This window comes from Rhodofomes roseus (assembly GCF_022264815.1).
Source record: "Rhodofomes roseus strain CIRM-BRFM 1785 chromosome Unknown C8Q71scaffold_52, whole genome shotgun sequence".
NCBI classification, from domain to species: Eukaryota; Fungi; Basidiomycota; class Agaricomycetes; order Polyporales; family Fomitopsidaceae; genus Rhodofomes; species Rhodofomes roseus.
In genome coordinates this window covers 1-21,674 of record NW_025953008.1, presented here as the reverse complement: position 1 = coordinate 21,674, position 21,674 = coordinate 1, and the positions used below count along the sequence as shown (strand labels likewise).

At 55.5% G+C, this 21,674-nt stretch overlaps 7 protein-coding genes across 7 annotated transcripts; 4 read left to right on the top strand and 3 right to left on the bottom strand.

The window, feature by feature from the left end:
* Positions 1–29: 29 nt before the first annotated feature.
* Positions 30–642, top strand: C8Q71DRAFT_793049 (translation machinery associated TMA7). Its single transcript, XM_047925444.1, has 5 exons — positions 30–166; positions 232–331; positions 399–407; positions 473–500; positions 551–642. The coding sequence occupies exons 1-5, from the start codon at positions 128–130 to the stop codon at positions 564–566; spliced, it is 192 nt and encodes a 63-aa protein (XP_047772304.1). The 5' UTR covers positions 30–127; the 3' UTR covers positions 567–642.
* Positions 643–1,860: 1,218 nt separating this feature from the next.
* On the bottom strand, positions 1,861–2,544 carry C8Q71DRAFT_793047 (uncharacterized protein). The gene is made up of 3 exons (XM_047925443.1): positions 2,264–2,544; positions 2,075–2,210; positions 1,861–2,014 (listed from the first exon to the last, which is right to left on the bottom strand). Exons 1-2 carry the CDS (start codon positions 2,535–2,537, stop codon positions 2,191–2,193), a joined length of 294 nt encoding a protein of 97 aa, XP_047772303.1. The 5' UTR covers positions 2,538–2,544; the 3' UTR covers positions 1,861–2,014; positions 2,075–2,190.
* Positions 2,545–3,472: 928 nt separating this feature from the next.
* C8Q71DRAFT_793038 (uncharacterized protein) lies at positions 3,473–4,639 on the top strand. Its single transcript, XM_047925442.1, has 3 exons — positions 3,473–4,147; positions 4,206–4,256; positions 4,313–4,639. Exons 1-3 carry the CDS (start codon positions 3,938–3,940, stop codon positions 4,562–4,564), a joined length of 513 nt encoding a protein of 170 aa, XP_047772302.1. The 5' UTR covers positions 3,473–3,937; the 3' UTR covers positions 4,565–4,639.
* Positions 4,640–5,056: 417 nt separating this feature from the next.
* On the top strand, positions 5,057–6,017 carry C8Q71DRAFT_728537 (uncharacterized protein; the record flags this gene model as incomplete). The annotated part of the gene is made up of 3 exons (XM_047921963.1): positions 5,057–5,132; positions 5,188–5,343; positions 5,380–6,017. 3 exons carry the CDS (start codon positions 5,057–5,059, stop codon positions 6,015–6,017), a joined length of 870 nt encoding a protein of 289 aa, XP_047772301.1.
* A 1,055-nt stretch (positions 6,018–7,072) lies between these two features.
* On the top strand, positions 7,073–8,206 carry C8Q71DRAFT_912221 (uncharacterized protein; the record flags this gene model as incomplete). The annotated part of the gene is made up of 2 exons (XM_047929181.1): positions 7,073–7,226; positions 7,278–8,206. The coding sequence occupies 2 exons, from the start codon at positions 7,073–7,075 to the stop codon at positions 8,096–8,098; spliced, it is 975 nt and encodes a 324-aa protein (XP_047772300.1). The 3' UTR covers positions 8,099–8,206.
* Positions 8,207–8,551: 345 nt separating this feature from the next.
* C8Q71DRAFT_719190 (alpha-amylase) lies at positions 8,552–10,945 on the bottom strand (the record flags this gene model as incomplete). The annotated part of the gene is made up of 12 exons (XM_047921277.1): positions 8,552–8,816; positions 8,883–8,941; positions 8,999–9,130; positions 9,189–9,318; positions 9,376–9,491; positions 9,546–9,696; positions 9,752–9,835; positions 9,896–9,902; positions 9,965–10,151; positions 10,211–10,455; positions 10,517–10,656; positions 10,848–10,945. The coding sequence occupies 12 exons, from the start codon at positions 10,943–10,945 to the stop codon at positions 8,552–8,554; spliced, it is 1,614 nt and encodes a 537-aa protein (XP_047772299.1).
* Positions 10,946–15,217: 4,272 nt separating this feature from the next.
* Positions 15,218–16,708, bottom strand: C8Q71DRAFT_799969 (uncharacterized protein; the record flags this gene model as incomplete). Its single annotated transcript, XM_047925937.1, has 4 exons — positions 15,218–15,571; positions 15,636–15,880; positions 15,945–16,249; positions 16,305–16,708. 4 exons carry the CDS (start codon positions 16,706–16,708, stop codon positions 15,218–15,220), a joined length of 1,308 nt encoding a protein of 435 aa, XP_047772298.1.
* Between the last annotated feature and the right edge of the window lie 4,966 nt (positions 16,709–21,674).

The following is a 21,674-nucleotide window of genomic DNA, read 5'->3' as shown; positions in this document are numbered from 1 at the left end:
GCGGAGGCGGTGTGGCTGAGCAGCCCCAACCACCCAGCCTGCAGGTCAACTCAGACTGCAGGTCTCTAGCTTGTATCCAGCCTAAGCGTCTCAGTGAAAGCTTCGATTCGACCCCACACCACCGATCATGGCTACACGAGCAGGTGGAAAGCTCAAACCACTCAAGGTGAGCGATCCTCGAGCCGAAGTGCACCTCCCGGGTGCAACTGAAGATTTCTGAACCGTGTCCAGGCTCCGAAGAAGGAGAAGAAGGAGCTCGACGAGGACGATCTTGCATACCAGCAGAAGAAGAAACAGGAGGAGTCCGCCCTGAAGGCAGCCAAGGATAAGGGTACGTTCTTTTCCCGAATGCCTCGATGTTTACTCATACTGATGTGTGGCGATCTCCTGCATTGCAGCTACAAAGGGTGAGTCAACCAGCACCTGAGTTAGCAGTGCACTGACTGATGTGACCCGATGCTGACGTGGACAGGCGGTGCGCCTGGAGGGGGTATCAAGAAGTACGTCTGTGCGAAAATGTCTCGGTGCACCGCAGCTGATTATGAGTCAGGTCGGGGAAGAAGTAATCGAGGTTATGGCTTCTCCATGTTGTTGTCTCAATACTGTATTCGTGTCGCTCGCAATTGCATCGCTTTCCGAGAAGATCGCATGAGCCTCGCACGACCTCGCAGTGGTGAAGTACAGACGAGGCTCGAGCCACTGAAGTGATGGTGTTATGCAGAGCGGTCGTTCATTCCTTCGCAGTAACTAGCGTGGAGTAGTGGTGTGTCTGCCCTCAACGTTATGGCTGGGTTGGCGACAGTATGCACGATGTGAGTGTTTATATGGCTTGTTTCATGCGATGCAACAAAAGAGACTGGGCTCGCGCACGATATATCCTAATGATGCACTACGTCACAGTCTTTGAGCCTAACGCGGGCAGCTCGCCAATTCCCACCACTCTGGTCATCTGCGCTCAACCCTGTCAACGTCGTGACTGACCCGTAAAAGTAACAAGCCTATGGCAGACTGCAACCTCGGGCGCAGCGTGCTGTTGGTCTCACGCTTTTCGTCCTGCATAATCTTGTATGTCACCAGGCTACACCTCAGGCTAGGTGTCCAAACAAATGTAGTTTGCCCACCTGACGACAAGGCGAGTCGCAGATCTACTGATACAATGAGGTCCATGCTGATTTTCCTCTATGCGCAGCCCATCGAGAAATAGTCCATCTCAAGGCCCTTCGCGCGAACCGTCCTCGTGCTCATCATATCTGACCACCGTACGTGCTCGTGACTCGGAAGCGATGAGGACGAGAATGACTAGACGGCCATGCGTTCATGGTCACTGAGGCAACGTGTACACGACGCCGAGCTTGACCGAGCCAACGCCCAACGCCTCCATGAGCGGGACGCCAGACTTTGTACTCCACTTGAAGCTGCCTTGAGGTGCGCCGGCGGTGTGCATCTGGGGCTGACGACGCGCCGCGATGCGAGGGGCCTTGTGCGGACTGCGAACGACGCTCATACGAGCATGAGGGACGACGGCGAACAGCACGTCCAGAACGGCGGCCGGTGCGGTGGGGGCAGGTATGAACGGACGGGGAGGCAGTTCGCGTCGCGGACGAACACCGATGCGTGCCTCAGAGATGCTGGGGAACGGCCCAGAGACAGGAACAGTGCGCGCGGGGATGCAGACAGTGTTGAGGTCGCCCATGTCGATTGGACCACCGATCGGTTGCTCAGCCTCGGTCGTTCGTCCGTTCCACCAGAACTCGAGATCCTCTTCAGAGAGCATAGGGAGGGGCTGGCCGCGGAAGAGCGCGCTGACGTCGAACGGAAGGCTGCGAGGACCAGGCTCAGACTTCGCGGTAGGATGTGGCAGAGCAAGCTTGAGATGTCCCTCGCCGAGTGTGCGGCTGAACTTCGAGATGGAGACGAGGGCTAGGTGCTGCTCTTGGGTGAGTTCGAGGGAGAGATCACGCGCAAGGTAGAGTGACGGAGCCATGAAGAGCGGAGCCATGAAGGTTGTCATGCGGTGAGCATGAGCGGGAAGGAGGGATCCCTGCTGCGAGATGAGGCTGACAACGATGTCGAGGTACTGAACCACCACGACCGGGTTGAAGGCAGGAGCAATGACCTTGGTCTCCGGCCCGCTGTCGTTACGAGCACCTGCGACGGTGCTGACGAGGGATGTGACGGTGAGGAAGTTGATCAGCGCCTAGAATGAGAGCGTGAGTGGAATATATCGTGCATCCCACTGGACTTACCTTAATCGAGTCAGAAGGGTCTGAGAAACGGGGAGGACCTTCGTAGACGGCGACTGTGGAAATGTCTTCGATTACCATCGGAGGGAGTGTCGCGGAACCAACCGCGAAGACTTGAGGATCGACAATGGAGAGGAGACACAGGACGTCGGCGAAGGTGAAGGAGGCCAAGTACGTCAAGATGACGATCAGCGTAGCGCGTACGATACAGACAACCTCTCCGCCGATGTCGATGAGGATACCGAGGAGGAGGAAGCCAACGAGGAGGTGCAGAATGGACGCGAAGGCTTCCATGCTTGAGGTTATACGCCAGTGGGGTTATTGTGGAACGAGACAAGATTGATGTGAGTGTCGACGCTTGCCGCCTGGGCGTTATATAATGTAGACTTGAGGCTAACGAGGGTGAGGCCAACATTGCAGCTACCAGGATTTTTTGTCTGCGGCTGGCTGGCTGTGAAGGCGCCAAACAACATCTGTAGTCCTAGTCAACCCTGGCTCGGGCTGACAGCGGCTGGCCATTCACTACACCTGCTATACTGGGAACGGAAGTGGCTTCGAGAGATAACCAGCGGATCGGAGGTATGCCCATGTATGCCTGCCCGTGACTGTGCTCCTTTATACACCAGGCCCATTGCCTCTTGACTGACAACGGTGGATCACAAGCATAGATATGTGACTCCAAAATCTTTTGGGACTAGCATATCAGTAAGGGCGTGGCCACCGCCGCCGCTGATGATGTGAGCGCCCTCCTTATCGAGTGAAACCGTCTATAACACATCTCAGGCGTCGACCTCAGTAATGGTGCGGGCATTAGATACCCTTCCGGGTTGCAACCGTTGCATGACTTGAAGGTGCTTCGGCAGACAGAGGCTTGAAGTTTGATTTGGAATATTTAAATCGTACGCATCTCCTAGTGGCGCGGGCCGGAGGAGCCCGTCTGATCGCAATCTGGTCGCCATCTCGGTCGTTCCTACCACTGGCCAGTGCGGCGTGTCACCGCGGTACCACTGACAATGTCCCACACCACTACACACTTACTAACGACTCGTATAATGCTATGGGCGTACTCTCGGGATTGCGGTCCCGTCTGGGGCACTGTGGTCTAGAGCTACGGCACACAGTAAGTTATGTCACATTCATGCCAAGCCGGAGACGTCAAGTGTACACGGTCACACTGGACAACTCCCCGGAGATTCAGCGGACTGGATGCTACGTGTAGCTTGAAGTAGGTGAGTCTCGCTGCTGTTTTACCCCTTCGACAGCTGTTCAGCGAATTTTACAACTCAACTTCTACTCGACCCGAAGGAGCCGGTGAACGAAGATGGCCGGCGCTGAAGCTGAGGCCGCAGTCCCACTCGCTATAGAAGAACTGGTCTTACGCCTTCGAATCCTGCTACCTCCCCTCCTGTGCACCCAGCAGGCCTCTTGGGAACAAGGTGTAGCGGCACACGTGATCCTTGCCTGCCAACAATTCTGGGACAGAATATGCCCGCCTGTCCCTCAGCCATTCGATTTCATCAGCCTCATTTATGCACTGGCCCACGAATCAGTCGTACGGCAGGCACCTGACGGACGGCTGGGCGTCCTTCTGAACGGAGACGGCTCAACTGATCTAGGTGCCGCTGATCCTGCCAGCATGGGGCCACGACATCCTCGACGACCACTCAACGTTTGTCGAGACGAACCTGTCCCAGATGCTCACCTACACTATCTTCCGCCTCGCTCTCCTCCGCAGACGCGCTTCAGAGCTCCAGTTGTCGGGCCCGTACAACTTACCGGAGCTCGTCGACGATGAGATGAACGGGTGGCTGCATACGGCGGAGCAGATGCGCAAGGCAGCAGTGGGTAAGACGGATGGGTGGGGCTTCGTGCGAGATGTTTGTGGGAGCCCCCGTTTCGACGAGGCAGGTACTGCGGCTGAAGGTCAGGCATGGGCGATAATGATGGAGGTTGCGCGAACAGAGTGGCGGCTGGTCGAGGTTATCGATAGAGAGCTTGTTCTCGTCGAGTGAGGTTAGTTGGATATTCCGTTGTGACGGTAGTCGACGTGGAGCTCAAGTTATTGCGAGCGCGTAAATGTCGTTCTATTCCCTCGATACACAGGACCAATTGACCAGAGGTTGCTGCCCGGGTTGTGCCCGGCGCCGCATTGCCCTGCATGCCGTCGAGGATGCCCGTTGCTGATCAAGAGACTGCACGAGAGCACGGTGGTGTGCACTCCGAGATCCGCGGGCGCATACCACTTGTCGGAGAGGAGGAAGAGCACACCGGGGAGGTTGAAGGCTGCCTCGACAAAGCCCGGCCGAGGAAGAAGCGCCTGACGAGCGCAGCAACGAAGCTGTTTCGAGACTCATTGCGTAGGCAATAGGATAAATGGAGAGGCAACTTGGTGATGACCGACCTGGATAGGGTGGCCGACTCTGAGGCTTCCGAACGAGCGCGGCAGTGCGCCGGCGTGAGCTATCCAGTACGTTCCGAGGCGCACAAGGAGAACAGCTCTGAGACTTATGCTTGCTATGAGACAACACTTGTTTTTTCGCACATTCTGGGCATCATATAGCTGCGCTCAAGTTGCTGCCAGCTATCGAACTCGCACAGCGCGCCACGACAGGGCTGAGGCCGTTCACAACACCTACTATATTGGGACTCGGGAGGCGTGGCTCCGTGCTCCTCCCGGCGGGCGCTACATGCTGTTGCTGTTCAACTCGACTCTAACTGATCAATCCTCTGAAGATATGGTTCTACCCCGATTTAACCATGCAACAGGCGACAGTGCCGAAAACTGCCTTCCCAGAGTCTCTCGTACACTGATAATGAGGGGATACGAACCGCTGGAGACCATTGGATCGGCGCAAGGATTCCATAGCGTCTTTGTTGATGCTGTTCGTGGTATGTGGCCGGCCTCAATGTACTAGTATGGTCTCTGTCTGATCATACCTGCAAGCGCATCACTGGGTGTACGAGAGATACCAGATGCTACACCGCAACATTGAGCTCAACAGCATCATGTGGTATGAGCAGGACGGACGGGTCGTCGGCGTGTTGTGTGACTGGGACCTTGCGGAAAACAAGGGCACGGGCGGGCATAGGAGTAACCATCGTGCGTGCGACGACGCTGCGGTGGTTTGGGCAGTAGAACGTAAAGAAAATTCAGTCGCGAAGTCGACGACGACGGAGTTGCGAGCCACTGCCGAGGATCAAGCAACGGAACAGGCCCGAAACCTGGAAAGTGCGGCTCCGTCGAACATGGCGACAGACTCCCAGTGCGTAGTCAAGCCAAGGTACCGCACGGGCACGGGCCCGTTCATGGCGATGGACCTCTTGCGCGTGAGCGACCCACCCATCCACAAGTATCGGCACGACCTGGAGTCGTTCTTCTACGCCTATATCTACTTTGCTGCGACATACAACCCAGACAAGCAGGCCTTTGGCTACATCGAGGATTGGCAGCGTGGTTCCCTCGTCCACATCGGCCACCGCAAATGGGACTTTCTCTTCGAGCCTCAAGTTCGTCGCCGCGTCGCGAAAGCCGCCCACGATACCCTGAAGCCATTGCTGGCCGAAAGCACTCCGCTGATGAACCTTTTGTATCAATTCGGCGACATCGAGACTGATAGGGCCATCATCACGAATCTTGTCAATAACCCCAGGATGACGCCGGAGTGTAAGCGGGCAAAGATTGAGTCGCTGGAGAAGGAGAGGGAGGAAAAGATGTCCTTTAGCATATTCATGGAGTTACTGGGGGTTCCCGAGGAGGAGTGTGTCTGCACGTAGCATTGGCTTCCGCTTGGCATGTACATTTATGGTTCCTGTTCCTCGCATTAACTTCCCTGGACTCGACGTGCTGGTTCGCGCCATTGAAATTTGCACAAGCCCGATGAGTTGAAGAGCAAGTCAGGCATGAAGACCGCACCCGTGTTGTAGTCCTTGAAGACGGTGCCGTTGTTCCCCATGGCGTACTTCTCGCACGAGACGATCCTGTGTGCGGGGCCGGTGAGCCTGTGTCTAGGGGAGGAATTGAAGGGTCGGAAGGCGCGCGTACTCGGTCGTGGACGTCGACGCCGTCCAAGGTGTGTAGACGGTGGTCGGCGGAGCAGAGTGAGTTAGCTCAAAAGAACTGTCCAGCGACCAAATCACTCACTGGGGAACCGATTTCCATCAGGATAGTGACGACGTCTCCCTTGCAGAAGCCGAGACGTCAATCTACGTGAGGAGCTCCATCTGCGTCGATGCCCAGTTCCGTTCACAGGGAAATTGCAGTACCCATGCCGTCGGCGGGTCAGCGTTCGCGAGATATGATGTGAAACATGCCTCACGAATTCGGGAGACGGTCAAGCTCGTGCCAATAGACCGCGTGTTCTTTCCCGCGTCCGAGTCGCTACGGTCACCCGACATGCAGCATCCGCAAACACAGAGAGCACCGACGAAGCTAATTCATGGACACTCAGCGCATAAGCAATAGGATAAATGGAGCGCAAACTTGGTAGTGACTCGCCTGGAAGGGGACTACGAGAACTCATACACATGCTATCCACAGGCCTGCCGAAGTTAATACGGTAGACGACTCGCTTGTATGAGACAAAAACCGACTTTCGGCACATCCTCAGTCAGCATTAGCATATACTTAGCTGAGCTCTTGCCACCAGCCTGTCGATTCTCGAACTCGCGCAGCCGCGCCGCGACAGCGCTGAGGCCATTCACTACACCTGCTATATTGGGAAACTGGGTGTGGCGTGAGACGCCCTGCGGGCGCTACGTACATAGCGGCCACTGTTGCGGTCAACGTTCACTGTTACGCTCAACTTCTAACTGACCGCTCCTCTGGAGAGATGGCCGTACCCACAGCCCACCATGCAGCCGGCAACAGCGCCGAGTATGGCCTTCCCAGAGTCCCTCGTACACTGATGATTAGGGAGTACGAACCGCTGGAGACCATTGGATCGGCGAGTAGATTCCATTGCGTGTTTGTTGACGCTGTTCGTGGTATGTGGCCGGCCTCAGTGTACTAGTATCATCTGTCTGATCATCTGCAAGCGCATCACTTGGTGTACGAGAAATACCAGATGCTACACCGCAACATTGAGCTCAACAGCATCATGTGGTACGAGCGGGACGGACGGGTCGTCGGCGTGTTGTGTGACTGGGACCTTGCAGAAGATCAGGGCTCGGGCGGTTCTAGGACCAATCGTCGTGCGGGCGACAACGCTGCGATGGCTTGGCCACTAGACTGGAAAGAAAATTCAGTGGCGAAGGCGACGACGACGGAGTTGCGAGCCACTGCCGAGGATCAAGCAACGGAACAGCCCCCAAAGCTGGAGGGCGCGGCTCCGTCGAACGTGGCGACAGACTCCCAGCGCGTAGTCAAGCCAAGGTACCGCACGGGCACGGGCCCGTTCATGGCGATGGACCTCTTGCGCGTGAGCGACCCACCCATCCACAAGTATCGGCACGACCTGGAGTCGTTCTTCTACGCCTATATTTATTTTGCTGCGACATATAACCCAGACGAGCAGGCCTTCGGCTACATCAAGGATTGGCAGTGTGCTTCTCTCGTCGAAATCGGACACAACAAACATGACTTTCTCTCCGACGAAGACGTTCGTCGCGACGTCGTGAAACAAGCCCACGATACGCTCAAGCCGCTGCTCGTCGAAAACACTCCGCTGATGAACCTTTTGTATGAATTCAACGATATCGAGCATGACTGGTCCAGCCTCAAGAATCTTAGGAACAACCGCGCCACATCGGAGCGTAAGCGGGCCAAGATTGAGTCGTTGGAGATGGAGAGGGAGGAAAAGATGTCCTTCAGCATATTCATGAAGATACTGGGGGTTTCCGAGGAGGAAAGTGTCTGAAATGTTACACGTAACGTTGGCTTTCGCCGCTTGACATGGACTTGTACGGTTTCTGTTCCTTACATTTACTCGACTTCCATATTTCAATGATCATACGTGTGTACTTGCATGGATGGGTGCGAACATGAACATCGACGTACGCACCAACGCGAACCAAGATGAGCACGACAGCGACGCCACAAATCAGCGAAGCCTATGCACATGTACATCACGCACCCAGTCGAAAATCCGAACCCATAATGTCCCATGTAATGTACTATCCTACAGGCACAGTGTATAACTCTTCCAATTATCCTCCTACCCATCCTATCCCTACTGACGACATCCAATCCTATTGAACAATCCGGCAAAGAAACACAGAGAACCCAAAACGTGGAATTACAACACCCAACATCCGCGTCAATTGTCGTAAACACATCTGAACGTCGAATGCATGACTCCACACCAACCTACTCACCACCCCACCACGCCCCAAACACCGATCGCTAAGCCGAGCAACGCGCCCATGACCGCACCCCGACCGAGCACGCTCGCTGCGCCGCTCGCGACCTGCGCCACGACGGGCGGCTCGACGTACTGGTTCGGGCCCTCGAACCCGCACACGCCCGACGAGTTGAGAAGCAGGTCCGGCATGAAGACCGCGGGCCGGCCGCCCTTGTTGTAGTCCATGAAGATGGTGCCGTTGCTCCCGACGGCGTATTTCTCGCACGAGATGATCCTGCGAGGGGGTGTGTCAGCGCCAGCTGCGGCTGCGAGGGGATGAGACGAGCGAGGGCGTGCTTACTCGGTCGTGGACGTCGATGCTGCCCAAGGTGTGTAGACGTTGATGGTGACGTTCTTCGGCTAGATCGGCGGTGCATAGTTAGCTCACCGCAGCCGTGCGGCGACCGAATCACTCACTGGGGAGCCGATGTTCGTCAGGATGGTGACGACGTCGCCCTTGCGGAAGCCGAGGCCATAGTCGCTCTGTGTGAGGATCTCCATCTGCGTCGACGCCCAGTTGCTCGTGCCGTTCACGAGGAAGTTGCGGAACTAACATCGTCGGTGTCAGCGTTCGCGAAATATTATGCGAAAACCATACACCACGAACCCGGTTGAGCTTGCTCGTGAGCTGGTACGCAGTCGTGTTCGCGTACCCAGACGGCCAGAGCGGCTCACGGTTGTATGGGTCACTGTTACCGTGGAAGCCCTGCTCCTGGCCGTAGTACAAGATGGGAATACTATCCAGGAAAATCAGTCACGCCCCATGTGTCGAAGGGCTATACGGAGCAACTCACCCGTCGGACATCCAATTGTACACCATCGCATTGTACAGCGACTGCGGGTCGACAGACAGGTTGGCCCAGCGAGGGACGTCCTGATCCTCAAGGAAGTTACCCAGCAGCGTCGGGTCCTACACAGTCCCCTTGAGTTCCGTTCACGAGCACCATAATCAGGCGACACTTACCTTGAACATCTTCTGGGACTGCGCAACCTTGTCCGTGAGCGCGCTGATGTTCTGTGTGCCGGGCATCGCGAACGCGCTCACGAGCGCGTCGTAGATCGGGTAGTTCAAGATGGAGTCGAGGGCATCGGGGCCTTGGTACTGAGATGCTTGTCTAGTGGAAGATCATGCAATGAGCTGCTTTCAATTTGCGTGCGGGGAGAAATTACCCAATATCATCGTCGAACACCTCGCCGATGCAGAAGACGCCCGCAGAGCCGCAAAACTTCGGCCAGAAGTCAAGGTTGACGTGCCTTCACGAAGGGTTCCCGTCCGTTAGCATTTAGCACAAATCATCTGTGGTAACGACATACTTAGCGGCTAGATAAACGAACAGGATCAGCTGTCTATTGGAATGACTCGGAGGCGGCAATGAAGCCTACCATCAATACGCAGCCCGTCGATGTTGTACTCCTTGACGAGATCCGTGATCCATGACTGGTACGCGGACACGACATCGGGATCCTGCGTGTTGACGTCCGGGAGGGTGACGGTCGTATCGCCCAGCCAGCAGTCAATGACGCTCGTGTCATTGTTCCAGTCAATCGGGCAGAACGGATGGAATTTTGACTGGAACCTCCGTCAGCATCCACCGCCAGCGCGACGCTGAGTACAAGTAGCAAGCGCACCTCGTCCTGAAAGAGGAACGTTGAGAGGTCGGGCGTGGTCGAGGTGGCCATGACGTTGTTGACGACGACGTCGACCATAAGGTACATACCGCGGCGGTGGAGCTCGTCCGAGAGCGCCTTGAGGTCGTCCGCAGTGCCAAAGCGGTCGTTGAGCTTCGTGACGTCGGCGATCCAGTAGCCGTGGTACGCATCGCCGTATGCCGTGCGCGGGCCCTCGTAATTCTGCGAGACCGGGCTGATCCAAACTGCGCGAACGCGGGTTCCACTTCGTCAGCTGTGGCGTGCGGATGCGGGGGACAGGCTTACTGGCGGTGAAACCGGCGCCCTGGATGTAATCTAGGTTCTCCCGGATGGTGGTCCACGTCCCGCCGCACCATGTCTGGTCCTTCGGGTTGCAGGCGTTGAGGTCCGCGCCATCCGGCAAGGCATATCGGTCGGTGATGATCCTTGGGATATCTCAGTGGCCGAACAGCAGAGACGCGACGTACAGACAGACGCTCCCACAGCATACACCCAGAGGACAGCTTAGTCTCAGGTCCCGAAAGCTAGACCTGCAACACTACCGCCTCTGAGGCACGTTGTGCTTGCGTATATGCAGCAAAGAGTTCGCGTCTCGAGGATGATGGCTCAGACGTACTGGTAAATGGAGCGACCTCTCCACTGGTCCGCGGTGGCGGCCGAGACGGAAGTGACGAGGGCAGCGAACGACAGGAGCTGTCGGAAGGCGTGCATCATATCCGTAGGGCCGAGAGAGGATCGGAGAAAAGAAAGAGCGACTGGGGGGTATTGAACGAATGTGTGCGCGGGTATGCGCTGCGACGCGTCGGTGCTTTCGCGTGCTACCCTGTTGTCCAAGCAGAGCGATTAGTGCTGGGCACATCGAGGAGAGCAGGGACTCACGACGGGGGGAAAGGACGGGAGACCTGGAGCTAGTGCGGGAGAGAAAGAGAGAGCGCGGGGAGAGGCGGTGGCGGGGACGAGGCGGCTGGATCGGGCATAGGAGGCCGTTGACAGCGAGCAAGCGGGCGGACGCGCACATGGCCCGGTGGCGGAGATCGTCCAGCTTGTGCTCGGGGTCGCGTGAGGCGCACCCAGCATCAGCCCAGCCACTCACGCAGCGGGAAGCCTGACTCGGAGGCCCGGCTCGACGTCGGTCGCCATAGCAGCATCCTATATCTCTTGGCCTCACTGTGAGAGTCGTTCCGCGTGAATTTACCCCAGCTCTCCGTGTGAATGCCTGGTTTCCAGAGTTTAGAGAGCAATTCACTCCTTCCATCCCGAAGGAAGTCGATGAGACAATTCTCGAAGAGTTCAAGCAATTCGAGAAGCGTCCCTTTAATGAAATCTCCATGGAAGAGATTGCGGAACATTTGGCTGACACGTCTAACACATCAGTCGGAGGTGAAGATCACGTCAATTGGGAATGGTGCAAACGCATATTCCACATGATTGAAGAATTAAAAGATAAACAGGGGAACGTGATTAACACGATCAACTGGGGATCTAAAGTCTATTCCTTTTTCAAGGCATACTACAACGCGTGCATCCGACTGCACAAATTCCCTGACGTCTTTAAGAGGTCCATCACGGTTGTTATACCCAAGCCTAATAAGCCAGATTATAGCAAAGCCAAAGCATATCGACCAATATGCCTCCTCAGCGTGTTCGGGAAGTTATTTGAAAAGCTTCTTGCAATGCGTATGCAGTTCGATGGCCAGAAGTACGGCATCTTACACCCATGCCAATTCGGCGGTACTGTTGAACACAGTACGGTTGATGCGGGCATGCAAGTCGTGCACTTCGTGCACGAAGCCTGGGCCAGAAACATGACACCGTCCATGCTTCTGCTGGACGTGTCACAGTTCTACCCTTCCATCAATCACAAAATGATGGTGGAAATATTCAGAAAGCAAGGCTTTGCAGATGATCTCTGTGACTTCTTTGCCGACTACTTCGTGGGAAGGTTTACTAAATACCTATTCAACGGCAAAGTCACGGAGGCAACCGCTGTTCCACTAGGAATGGGACAAGGCTCGTCACTGTCACCGGTTGCATCGGGATTCTATATTGCCCCGGTGTTACATAAGCAATACCCGGTCAGGAAACCGATGCCGGGTAACTCTTCCATCCAATTCTTTGTGGACGACGGAGGGATCTTGGCTGCAGTTCCTCGGAACCTATCCAACCTTACCCAAGTAGAATTGAACTGTGTCACAATACAGGTCATATTCCACGCCCTAATGCTCGACCTTATCAGGCTTGGGCTATCTGCGGAAGCGGACAAACTCGAGTGTATCCATTTCTGGAAACACCGAGACCCATGGCGACCAGACCGGCCCTTCGGGCCTGATGTGGTGGTATCACTTGGGAACCAAACCGTCAGGGTGGTCCCCTCAGCGTCTATGAGATACCTCGGGTTCTACTTCGACCCGAAGTTGTCATTCAAATCGCATGTTCGCTTCTATGCATGCAAAGCGGCTAGCACGGTATCATCGATATCAATGCTGGGTAATTCTCTCCGCGGATTCACTCCGGCTCAAAAGAGACAACTATACATAGCACATGTGCTTCCGCTCATTTGCTATGGTGCGCAGCTCTGGTGGAAGCCGGGCTGGAAAGGAATTGGGTGGATTCTTCGTGAATTTCACACCGCCCAAGCTCGCGCTTGCAGATGGATCACGGGGTGTTTCCGCACCACGCCTATTGGAGCAATGGAATCACTGGCGGGCCTAGTCCCCCTAAAGGAAAATATCACCCGATACATGGAGCGCTACGCGCTTCGTCTTCGAACATTAGGCGAGGGCCACCCCACAAAGGCGATCCTTGGCAAGGAATGGGTTACTTCCCAACTCAACGTCGTTATGCCCTTTATCGAGGGCAGCCGCAAGGCATCTCGCACGCCGCTAAGGGCGTTTGCAAAAATTGCTGAACGAAGTAATGAGGAGTTCTCCCACTACAGCAACGCTTGTCGACCTGGAGACCGGCTCATTGATCTAGATGACAACCGAATCCAGAAGATGTTCTTCAGCCGAGACAAACGAGACCGGCACAAGAAGCATGACGACCCTCCTCCGAAAAAGAAGGAGGGAAAAATCAGCAAGCAGTTCAGAGCGTGGATCAAAGACACCTGGACTCCCCGCACCTTCGATCTTATCTTTGATAAGAACACTTTAGTGATGTGGACTGACGGATCCGCACTCATTGACCGGGACAACCCGGACAACACGCGATGTGCTTCTGCGTGGATTATCACAAAGGAATTTCGTAAGGTTGCAGAAGGCGCATTTAGCGCCGGACGCGCTACTAGCTACGACGCCGAGGTTCTTGCCTCTGCGAAGGCAGCCAACAAAGTCTGGGAGCATGTCGAAGGCAGCACAGAAACACTCATCTTCGCAAGTGACAACATTGGTAACTTGCAGAAGATCATGAAGCCGGGTAAGGGTCCAAGCCAGCTGGCCGCCCTCATGGCAAATCAGGAAGCTGCACGCTTCCTGGAAGGAAGGCGTGATCGAAAGGTCATCTTCTTATGGAGCCCATCACACGTGGGCATTCTTTGGAATGAAGCAGTCGACAAACTCGCTTCAGACCTTGTTAACGATCGGGATGTTCCGATTGCTGATATAGTTTCCTTTTCTTTTGCCCAGCAAGGCATCCGAAGGGAGATGTTACGCGCGTGGGCTCGGGAATATAAACACCCGGACCATGTACAGAAAGCCAATGTTAGAGGGGTCCCCGACCCCTCTATCCTATCTCGCCCTAATAAATACTTGGGCAACAAGATGTGGTGGCATAAGCAGCTGAAGCCATCCAATGTCCGTAACCAATCGTTCTTATTTAAGACGAAAGGTCTCAAGTTTAGTAATCAGAAAACGGCGAAAATTGCACGTTTACTGACTAATCACTTCCCTTGCGGGGAATACCGAGAACGGTTCAAGAAAAATGGACCAATCAAATGTTTGTGCGGACGCGGCGGACATAAAGAAACCCGCGATCACATACTCTTCAAATGCCCGTTTTGGATACGGGTTAAAAAGCACAAGCACTCTCCATTCATCGGCCCGTTTGGGTGGAAGCAGCGACATGTGGACACCTATTACAGTAGGACCCAGCATGGCTGGGCCCCCAGTGACATCGTGGATTTCGCCTATATGAATCCATTAGCAGCCACCTTCGAGTGGGCAGAGATCCTGTCCAAATGTAAGGATGACGAAACTCGCGGCGACATGCTTACCCTTAATTGGGCGCGACTACATGCCCACACAGTTTGGCGCCAAACACAATGGCTCAATCTGAAGGGGCGTATTGAGAAGGGAGGCATCCACGATAAGCCTTTCTCTAAGGATCACGATGACGTCATCAAATTTTTTGATGAAATCAACGACAAAGCTGAGATATTTGCTCAGCATCTTTCATCACAGTGGGAGCACGACAAAGAAGTGCTTGCCCGGTTTGATGCTATGCCACGTCATGTGGTAGACGCCGGTGATGTTCCCGACGAGGAGGTGGATGAGATGTTGCGTGTCCTAGACCGACATCCTCTGCCTCGTATTGATTCGCTTCTAGACTCGGCGGCTGGCCTCACGGCTGACGCCAGTCAGTTGTCAGACGAATTCGTACCTAACCGGTCTCCTGTTGGACAGCCGGGCGATGCCCTCTGGTTCACCCCGTCACCAGGCGGGTGAATGCGTCGAGGGACTCTCTATTATTATACTCTACATGTGCCTATGTTGTACGGAGTCTAAACCCGGTGAATAAAAAAAAAAAAAAAAAAAAAAAGAATGCCTGGTTTCGCACGGTAACTGGAGGAAGTGTGGCAAAGGACCCGTTCGGATGGATTTCATCCCCTTCGCACCGGATGAAACTCATACGCTCTCTTGAGGAAATTCATGCGGAGTACGGATGGATTACTCCTGGATCACTCAGTACTATATAACACTATCGCAGCTGGGCGGACTAGCATAGACCGGCACGCGCAGCGCAGAGGACTCGGAGATCAATGATACTGTATTATTGTACTTGTGTAGATGTCAGGATATCACTTCGGTCGACAATTGCCCACAGCCGTTGACTAGGATCGTACACACGTCCGACTACGAATCGCACAGCATCGAGATCGACCACATCCACCGGACCCATCTGCGAATAGTATGACATACCGAGTGAATGTCGTTTCTCGATCTTCACGCTCCTGATAACAGCGAGGGCATATGTCCGCGGTCCACCATCAACGTGAAGGTGCACGTCCATCTCAGCGGTGATCGGCACGATGACCACGCGCAGAAGCTGCCCGAACTTGTCTCGGCGTTCCATCTCGACTGGCTTGTTCTTGAAGCGTGCGTTCTTGTCAACAAATCGATCATACTAGGAGGGTTGAAGGTGAAGTGAGTAGGCTGAACTGTCTTTGCATGCTACACATGCCACATACACGAACAAATGTTGCGTCACGGCCGTCCTCCTGCCGTCTCACAAGATTGCTTGCCGAGATTGTATCGCCACCCTCGAGCCGACGAACTTTGCCATATTGTGTGAAGCGCGCCGTGCGGACAAGCTTCTGTGCAGTGCTCGGCCGCACACCAAACTCTTCCACCAGCCATGCTATGATCTTCGTGTGAATTTCGTTTGGAAGCCTCTCGTGCCGACTTTGCGGAGGCATGAAGACAAACAGGGGATCTGACAATAAACAATGTAAAATGTGCTGAGTCACCACACGAGTCAGGTCACGCTGGGAACTTACATTCAGGGAGTAATACATGCCCAATACCAGTAGCAGGAGCTCGTAGTCGTAGCTCTTCGTATAGGTCATAGAGCAACTTGATATGCTTCAGTTGTGAGCGCTCTAGGATGTAGTTGTCGAGACTGGCGTAGGGAAACCGACGGCTCCGAATGCCCCGAAGAAGCTGTCCACAGTACCGTTCCATCGGAAACGCCCACGCTGTCCAGACAGGTCCAATCGCAGCAATGCTATCTGCGATGTGAAGCAAAGCATGTATTGTGAGCGGACATAGTGCGAGACGGGCGGGATCGTGCCGGTAGTATAATCTAAGACGCCGTCAGCCCAGATTTAGCAGCCATGCAAGTCAATCACTAGGCTCACATCTCGTATTCCACCACCCAGTCACGAAAGCCTTTCCGGAGCTCGTCGATTTGACTGTCAGTGATCTCAAACTGCATGCAGAGGTTCAGCAGTTTGACAAGCAAAACGAAGTGCTTGTAAAACTTCGCATTCTTGAATCGATTCAGGAGCAAGGTCGGCGCGATGTACAGCGTCCAGAGCGCCGTCGTTTCAGCGGTGAGCTTGATTGATCCATCTGCAGGGTTAGGCACACGCGAACCGAAGGCGCTAGGCATCGTACTGCCTGCGGCAGCAGACGCGGTGCCAATTGCCTCCCAGACTGTGGGCGTGAGGACATATGGCTCGTCTGCATGATCGAGGTCCTTGAACTTGCCCGTCCAGAGCTTGATAAGATTCGGGAGGAGATTCTCCCAGATGAGATGCATGAAATCGAATGGGAAGGACAGAGGGAAGGACAGCGAACTGAGGACACTCAACAGTGGAACCCCCTTGATGCCATATTTCCGTGACAGCTCCTTCTGCACTGCCTCCGACGGCGCAAATTGTACCTCATGTGCCTGTTGCATGAATTCGTCATGGGTCCGAAGAGGCAGTTCATCAGGATTGTAGACGCGAGGTTCTGGATTCGACGGATGTTGACTCCGGTCGAGAGGAACATAGTTGTAAGCCTATGGCTCACCACGATAGGCAGTACTTACCGGTTATGGAAGCGTGGACACATGTTTGCGCGTATTTGGGTCTGGCTGCCGCATTTGCTTCCGCTGCTCCACTCCTCGTTCGAGTTCGTCTCTTGTTCCCGAACCACTCTCCTCTCTCTCTCTCTATTACGCTAGTTTATTCTCTACCTCTCTCGCGTGTCTGTAGCTACACTCTCGACTCGCGTCTTAAATAGACAACCTCGTCTCACGTAATCTCGGACGGTCAGCACCCCTTCACCTCGACGACCTAGTGTACCCTGCCAGACAAGCGGCAGGGTTCCACTTTTTTTTACGTGTCAACGAGCGTCTTACCCGACCGTCCCAACCACCCGTACCCGTACCCGTCCCCGACGCCTAGGACAGTCATCGGGCTGCACCTACGCATCGCACCAGTTCCCGCACCCGTACCCGTACCCGGCGAGCCGAAAGCTCGCGCATATAGTCACTCGAAAACCCCGTAGCGGACGCCCACCGTGTCGCCACCTGCCTCCGACGCGCTGGTAACGTCAACGGCATCCTCGCCGCTGTCATCCGCGCCGAGCTCACCGCGACTTGCCCCGCATACACCGTCTCCTCCGCGCGTCTCACCCCCACGCCCGGAACCGCACACCCCTTCTCTTTCACCTGAGTTCCAGTCGCGACCCGCGCCCACTCCGGAGAAACGTCTCCCTTCTCTTCCCGTCTCACCGGCCCGTTCTACCGCGTCCGCGTCGTCGTCCTCGAGCGACGATTCACATACCCCCTCCGTCTTCATCACCTATACCGGAATGGTCGCGAATCTGGCCCGCCTCGAGCACCATGGGTCGTCCAAGGCGCCCACCCTACACCCGGGGGAGCTATCTGCGGAGATCCTGTGCGATTTCGAGGACGCATGCATCAACTATTTCAACCGTAACCGTACGAAGATCAAGGAGGAGGATCGCACTAGCGCTATACTAGGCAAGTTGCTCGATTTCCGTATCCGCGACTGGATCACCTGCGACCGGGACACGATCGAGAAGCTCTCATTCAAGAACTTCATGCAGAGCCTGCGGACACAGTTCCTCGACAAGGACTGGACCGGCACTCTGCACACCGAGATCCTCCACTGCCGACAAAAGAACGGCGAGACGTTCTCGGAGTACAGCATCCGCGTGATCAAGAAGAACACGGTCCTAAAGCGCAGTGACGTCGGGCTGGAACCGCTTCGCCTTATCCAAGTGCTGGAGGCGGGGATGGCCGACACGCTGCTGGTACGTGTCCGCACCCACCACGAGGAGCTCGAGAATGCCAAAAAGGCGACGGTCCTAACCGAAAAAGGCGTGCATCCGTGGCTCCAGGCGATGAAGAGGATTGACGAGCAACAACGCGCGGACTTCGAGGCTTTCCAGCTGTACGCCGCGAAGAACCGCGCCGACACACGCAGCGGACGACCCCTGGGCGAACCCTCGCGCCGAGGGAACGCCACCCCCGTCAACGCGGTCTTGAAGGACGCACCGCCGAGGTCGGCATCCACTAGTCGGGTACCGCCGCTTACGGTCGCAGAACGCACGCTTCTACGCGCGCATGACGGGTGCTACAAGTGCCGCGAATTCTACGCGGGGCACCGGCGTGACGCCTGCCCGAACCCATGGCCCGACCCCGCATCCTACCGCACCTTGACCGAGGCTGACGCGCTGGCCGCCAAGAAAGGGCGTAGCCATTCGGCCCCGCCGTCGACGCGTAGCAGGGCACCCGTCGCGGCGGTGGCCTCGTCGTCGCGCATCCAGGACGAAAATGTGGACGACGTCGACGACCAGCCCACGCACCCCGTCGCCGCTGTGATGGGGATGGGTCGCGTCTCCTACTCGCGCTCGCCCAGCGCAAACGACCTGTATAGAACGGATGAGGACTCGTACAGCTCGGTACGTCCCTCCTGTAATCCAGTGAGCAGTCCGTCGGTCGTGGCGGCAGTGGCCTCAGTACAGGCAGATCCCTTTCGGGAACCTCACCTGTTATGGCAGTGCTTGCTCGACGGACCGTTCGCTGGAGAACCCCTACAGGTGCAGGCACTGATTGATAGTGGCTCGCATACAGTCCTCATACGAGAGCCGCTAGTGCAGCAATTGGGCCTGCGACTGCGAACACTACCGCAACCTGAACGTGTCGAGCTCGCCATGGCCTCAGAAGGAAAAAAGGTTACGGTTTCATTGTACCATTACGTCAAGTTGTCTGTTTCACATCCCTCGTTCCGCTGGAAGTCCCGTACCGTCCGTGCTATTGTAACACCCGGCCTGTGTGCCGACTTAATACTGGGTTTGCCATTCCTCGTCCGGAATGGTGTTGTCGTCGATCACTCCGCGCGTACTGTTATTCCGAAGGACTGCGATTTTAACTTGTTGGACTCTGCACCTCCTGTATCACCACCTGTACCTAAGCCTCGCCTGCGCGAGCAGTTCAAACAAATAGTGTCTCATCACTCGGACTTGCTGGGCGAACTGCGTGCCCAGACAGCGCCTGTGCGAAACACTCTGGACACCGACCACACGCATGTTTCACCCCTACCCATTGCGGCTGTACTAAAGCGTGTGGAGGTGTTGGCTGCGCAACAACGACTAACCGAACTCGGGCTCGATATGATGTCCAGAAATAAGGACGTTTTCGAACCAATACCACACGTGGACGTCCTACCATCAGACGTGTGGTGCCGGATCCAATTGAAAGATGCGAACAGACAGATCGTCACCAGGACGTATGCGTCCCCTCGCAAGTACAAGGAAGCCTGGACCACCCTTATACAGGACCATCTAGAGGCGGGGAGGATTCAACCGTCGAACTCGGCACATGCCTCCCCGGCCTTCCTGATTCCAAAAGCGGATCCCACCGTGTTGCCGCGATGGGTGAACGACTACCGGATGCTGAATGACAACACGGTACCTGACGCACACCCGCTACCCCGGGTAGATGATATACTGGCAGACTGCGCAAAAGGCAAGATTTGGTCGAAAATGGACATGACGAACTCGTTCTTCCAAACGAGAGTGCATCCCGACGACGTGCACAAGACAGCCGTGTCTACGCCGCTAGGCCTGTACGAGTGGCTGGTCATGCCCATGGGCCTCCGGAATGCGCCCGCAATCCACCAGCGTCGAGTGACAGCCGCGTTACAACAATTTATTGGCCGATTCTGCCATGTCTACCTGGACGATATTGTCATTTGGTCTAACTCTGTCGAGGAGCATGCGAAGCATGTACAACAGATTCTAGATGCCCTACGCGATGCCAAGCTGTACTGTAATCCAAAGAAGTGCCATTTCTTCTTGCTTGAGTTGGATTTCCTGGGGCATAGGATCTCCCAAAAGGGCATCGAAGCACAGTCCACTAAGGTCGACAAGATATTAGAATGGCCGGTCCCGAAAAACGCGACGGATGTACGTGCCTTCCTAGGATTGGTGCGGTATATTGCAGCATACCTGCCGCTTCTTGCTGAGCACACACGGGTGCTCACACCGCTCACCACGAAGGAGGCAAAGCGCGATTTTCCGGAGTGGCTGCCCGCGCATCAGCGCGCGTTCGAGGCGATCAAGGCTCTGGTCGTATCCCGCGAGTGTCTCACTGTGATTGACCACGAGAACCCGGGCGACAATAACATCTACGTCACTTGCGATGCCAGCGATTGGCGGACTGGGGCTACTCTGAGTTTCGGACCAACTTGGGAGACGGCACGTCCGGTCGCCTTTGATTCCATGCAGTTGAAGGGCGCCGAATTAAACTACCCGATTCATGAGAAGGAGCTGCTGGCAGTCATACGCGCACTGAAGAAATGGCGCGCTGACCTGTTGGGGATGCCAATCCTGGTGTACACCGATCATCGTACCCTCGAAAATTTCAACACCCAGAAAGACCTGTCGAGGCGTCAGCTGCGTTGGCAGGAGTTTCTGTCGCAATACGAGCTCACCATCGTATACATAAAGGGTGAAGATAACACCGTAGCAGACGCATTGTCCCGACTACCGCCGGGAGCGTTCACCTGTGAGCGGCCTAGTGTATGTGCCGCCACGTTGGCCATTGGACCCGACAACGAGCTGCTGAAGTCAATCCGGGATGGGTACACGGAGGACAGGTTCTGCGCCCGTCTGATCGACAACGCGGCCTCCACCCCGGGCGCTGAAACATCGAATGGACTGTGGTATGTCGGCGGACGTTTGCTCGTGCCAAGGACCGGGGACGTCCGGGAACGTTTGTTCCGCCTCGCGCACGACAACGCCGGGCATTTCGGCGCAGACAAAAGTTATGCGCACCTGCGCGCTTCATATTATTGGCCAAATATGCGGAAGGATCTCGAGTCGGCGTACATACCTTCGTGCGGCCCGTGCCAGCGCAACAAGGGGCCTACACACAAAAACACCGGGCCCCTGCACCCGTTGCCCGTGCCCGACGAGCGCGGCGATAGCGTGGCGATGGATTTCATTGGTGAACTGCCCGAAGACCAAGGTCATAATTGTATCTTGACCATGACTGATCGACTGCACTCCGACGTGCGCGCGGTCCCCACGCGTACCGACATCACCGCCGAACAGTTAGCGTTGCTGTTTTTCGATAACTGGGTTTGCGAGAACGGCTTACCAGGGGAGATTATCTCTGATCGCGACAAGCTGTTCATGTCGGCGTTTTGGCGCGCACTGCACAAGCTGCTCGGCGTTGATCTGAAGATGTCAACGGCCTACCACCCACA

Excerpts from the sequence above, each read along its gene's own strand:
- C8Q71DRAFT_793049 (XM_047925444.1), top strand. The coding sequence starts at position 128 with ATGGCTACACGAGCAGGTGGAAAGCTCAAACCACTCAAG. Across the intron at positions 167-231 it reads GAAAGCTCAAACCACTCAAG|GCTCCGAAGAAGGAGAAGAA; the intron begins GTGAGCGATCCT and ends AACCGTGTCCAG.
- C8Q71DRAFT_793047 (XM_047925443.1), bottom strand. The coding sequence starts at position 2,537 with ATGGAAGCCTTCGCGTCCATTCTGCACCTCCTCGTTGGCTTCCTCCTC. Across the intron at positions 2,211-2,263 it reads TCCTCCCCGTTTCTCAGACC|GCTCTCATTCTAGGCGCTGA; the intron begins CTTCTGACTCGA and ends TATTCCACTCAC.
- C8Q71DRAFT_793038 (XM_047925442.1), top strand. The coding sequence starts at position 3,938 with ATGCTCACCTACACTATCTTCCGCCTCGCTCTCCTCCGCAGACGCGCT. Across the intron at positions 4,148-4,205 it reads GGAGCCCCCGTTTCGACGAG|AGTGGCGGCTGGTCGAGGTT; the intron begins GCAGGTACTGCG and ends TTGCGCGAACAG. Across the intron at positions 4,257-4,312 it reads GCTTGTTCTCGTCGAGTGAG|CGCGTAAATGTCGTTCTATT; the intron begins GTTAGTTGGATA and ends AGTTATTGCGAG.